The following is a 2,500-nucleotide window of genomic DNA, read 5'->3' as shown; positions in this document are numbered from 1 at the left end:
GAATTAACTGTTTCACTTTTGTTTTTACTTATACTGTACATATTTTATCATTTGTAGTAGTTATAGTTTAATACATCTATAAGTTATTTTTTTTTATTGCACAGTTTTAATATTTTTTTTTTTTTTTTTTCCTTTGCTTTGTATTTTCTCTACGAACGTTTTTTTTTTTTTCCTGGTTTGTTTCTTGTTTCGTTCTTCTAATCTATAGATCCTTGTTCTTTATATATTTATTTATTAGTTTCTTTCTTTCTTTCTTCTTCGTCTTCATCTTCATTTCCATTTTCATTGTTGTCAAAATAGTTATCGTCACCATCATCATCCTCCTCATCATCACCATTACATAGCACATCAGTACCTTCTTCACCTTCACTCACTGTCATCATCAGAATATTCTCTCCTGCCATCACCATCACTACCACCACCACCGTCATCACCAACACTCATCATATTCACCATCAGCTATTACATCACTGGGAATATATTTTTTTCATCATCATCATCATCATCACTATCACTACAATTATCATCACTCATCATATTCACCATCAGCTACTACATCACTTGGAAGCTTATTTCACTATCACCATCATCACCCTCATCATCAATACTCATATTCACCATCAGCCGTTACACCATCAATAAGAAGCAATCACCACCATCTTCACCACCATCATTATCTAGCAGAAGAATATGAAAGGACGGACATCACCATCAAAACAGTCATCATCAACAGCAAAGTCATTTTCACCATCATCACCATCACTATCACAATCATCTTCATCTAGCCGAAGAAGCTGAAGGGGTTGACATCACCACCGAAGTAGCCCTCATCATCATCATCATCATCATCATCAAAGTCATCATCAAAGAGGCGAGGGGCACCAGCTGGGTCCTGCCCTTGGAGAATATGACTGAAGATGAGCAGTGGGTTGTTGGATCGGTCCGGCAACGCCCTCCCCATCACCACCGCCACCACCACCGCCATCACCATCGCTCTCACCAGCCACTGCGGAATGAAAATGGTGAAAGTGAGTGATAGTGACAGATATTCCCTCACGATCATGTTAAAAGTGACAGTGAGGTTTTTTTTTCTTTCCTGCAGCCTGATCCAGAAAATTAATGAAAAGTACGAAGAAGAAAGAAAAGCAATACAAAAATATGAAGGGTGAAAATTTGTGATACTGATATTCCATTTTCTTTTTTTTTTTTTCTTACAGTCTGACCATAAAAAAAAAACAATGAAAAGTACAAAGGAAGAAGAAAGAAAAAAGATACAGAAAAGAGATAAAAGAAAAGACATACAGTAAAAAAAAAAATATATATATATATGAAAGGAAAATAAAGAAAAGATTTAAAAAAGATATAGGAAAGATATAGACACAGACAAGATTACAGAAAGATGCAAAAAGTAAAATATATATAGAAAAAAAAGGAGATAGAGAAAAGAAGTATATAGCAAAAGAAAAAAAGAAAAGAGATATAGAGAGAAAAATGAAAATGGCTAATAGTAAGATGTTTTTTTTACAACCTGACAGAAAAATTAATGAAAATCACCAGGAAAGAAGAAAGAAAAGACAAAAAGAGATAATAGTGAAAATGAGTGATAGTGACAATTATTCTCTCACTTTCACCAGCCACTACGGGATGAGGATTGTGACGATGGAGTGAGTGACAAATATTCCATTGCCTAACTACACGAATGAAAAGTAAAAAAGATAAAAAGAAAAACTGGAGAAAGAAAAATAATTCAAAAGATAATAGTGACAGTGACTGATGGTGACAAATATTCCTCCAAAAGACAGCAAAAAAAAATTGATGAAAAGTAGAGAAAAAAATAAAAAGAAAGAAAACTAGAAGCAGAAAGGAAATAAAAAAAGTAAAATGATTAAAAGTGAAAAATATAAAAAAGTAGGAAAATATAACATAATTAGGTTGACAAAGGAGAATAAAGAGACAACAAGTGTGCATAAAATAATAAACAGAAAGAAGAAGGAAGATACAAAAATCGAAAGAAATATAAAAATAAATAAATAAAAAATGAAGTAGAAAGAAATAAAAATAAGAACCTGATTCATATTAGGAAAATAAATTACAATAAGGATATCAAATTTTACGAAGTAGAAAAATAAGGAACTCTTTTTTCTCACAGGAATTTCAAGGTTCTACTACTACTACTACTACTACTACTACTACTACTACTACCACCACCAAACAAATGATAACAACAAAGACATGTCACCAGTCTCTACGTCACACACAAACCTGATTCCCACTCACAGACAGGACGCGGGGACAGGAAACAACAAGACACATTTCAAGGAAAGCAGGCGAATAATAGAAAGAATGACCGCAGCAGCAGGCTCGTGTAACAGCAGGGCATGAAAAAAAAAAAAAAAAGAGGATGGTTTACCTGCCTCGCTTGCCTCATCCTTGCCACACCTGCCCGTACTCGTATCCGGGTGGCCGCAAAACACGCCAGGAAGGAAGAAATGCAGGTAGT

The 2,500-nt window shown here is 34.2% G+C and overlaps 1 protein-coding gene across 1 annotated transcript in view; it reads right to left on the bottom strand.

Moving 5' to 3' along the window:
* Window positions 1-60: 60 nt before the first annotated feature.
* The window catches only part of LOC135112289 (uncharacterized), an 8,491-nt gene continuing 6,051 nt past the window's right edge, over window positions 61-2,500 (bottom strand). The window contains exon 2 of the mRNA XM_064026596.1: window positions 61-1,006. Within this exon, the coding sequence (XP_063882666.1) occupies window positions 782-1,006 (225 nt within the window). The 3' untranslated portion in view covers window positions 61-781. The remainder of the gene's footprint in view (window positions 1,007-2,500) is intronic.

Source organism: Scylla paramamosain, chromosome 23 (assembly GCF_035594125.1).
Source record: "Scylla paramamosain isolate STU-SP2022 chromosome 23, ASM3559412v1, whole genome shotgun sequence".
In the NCBI taxonomy this organism is placed as follows: domain Eukaryota; kingdom Metazoa; phylum Arthropoda; class Malacostraca; order Decapoda; family Portunidae; genus Scylla; species Scylla paramamosain.
Note: the sequence above shows the minus strand (reverse complement) of the source record. Positions and strands in the feature narration are given on the sequence as shown.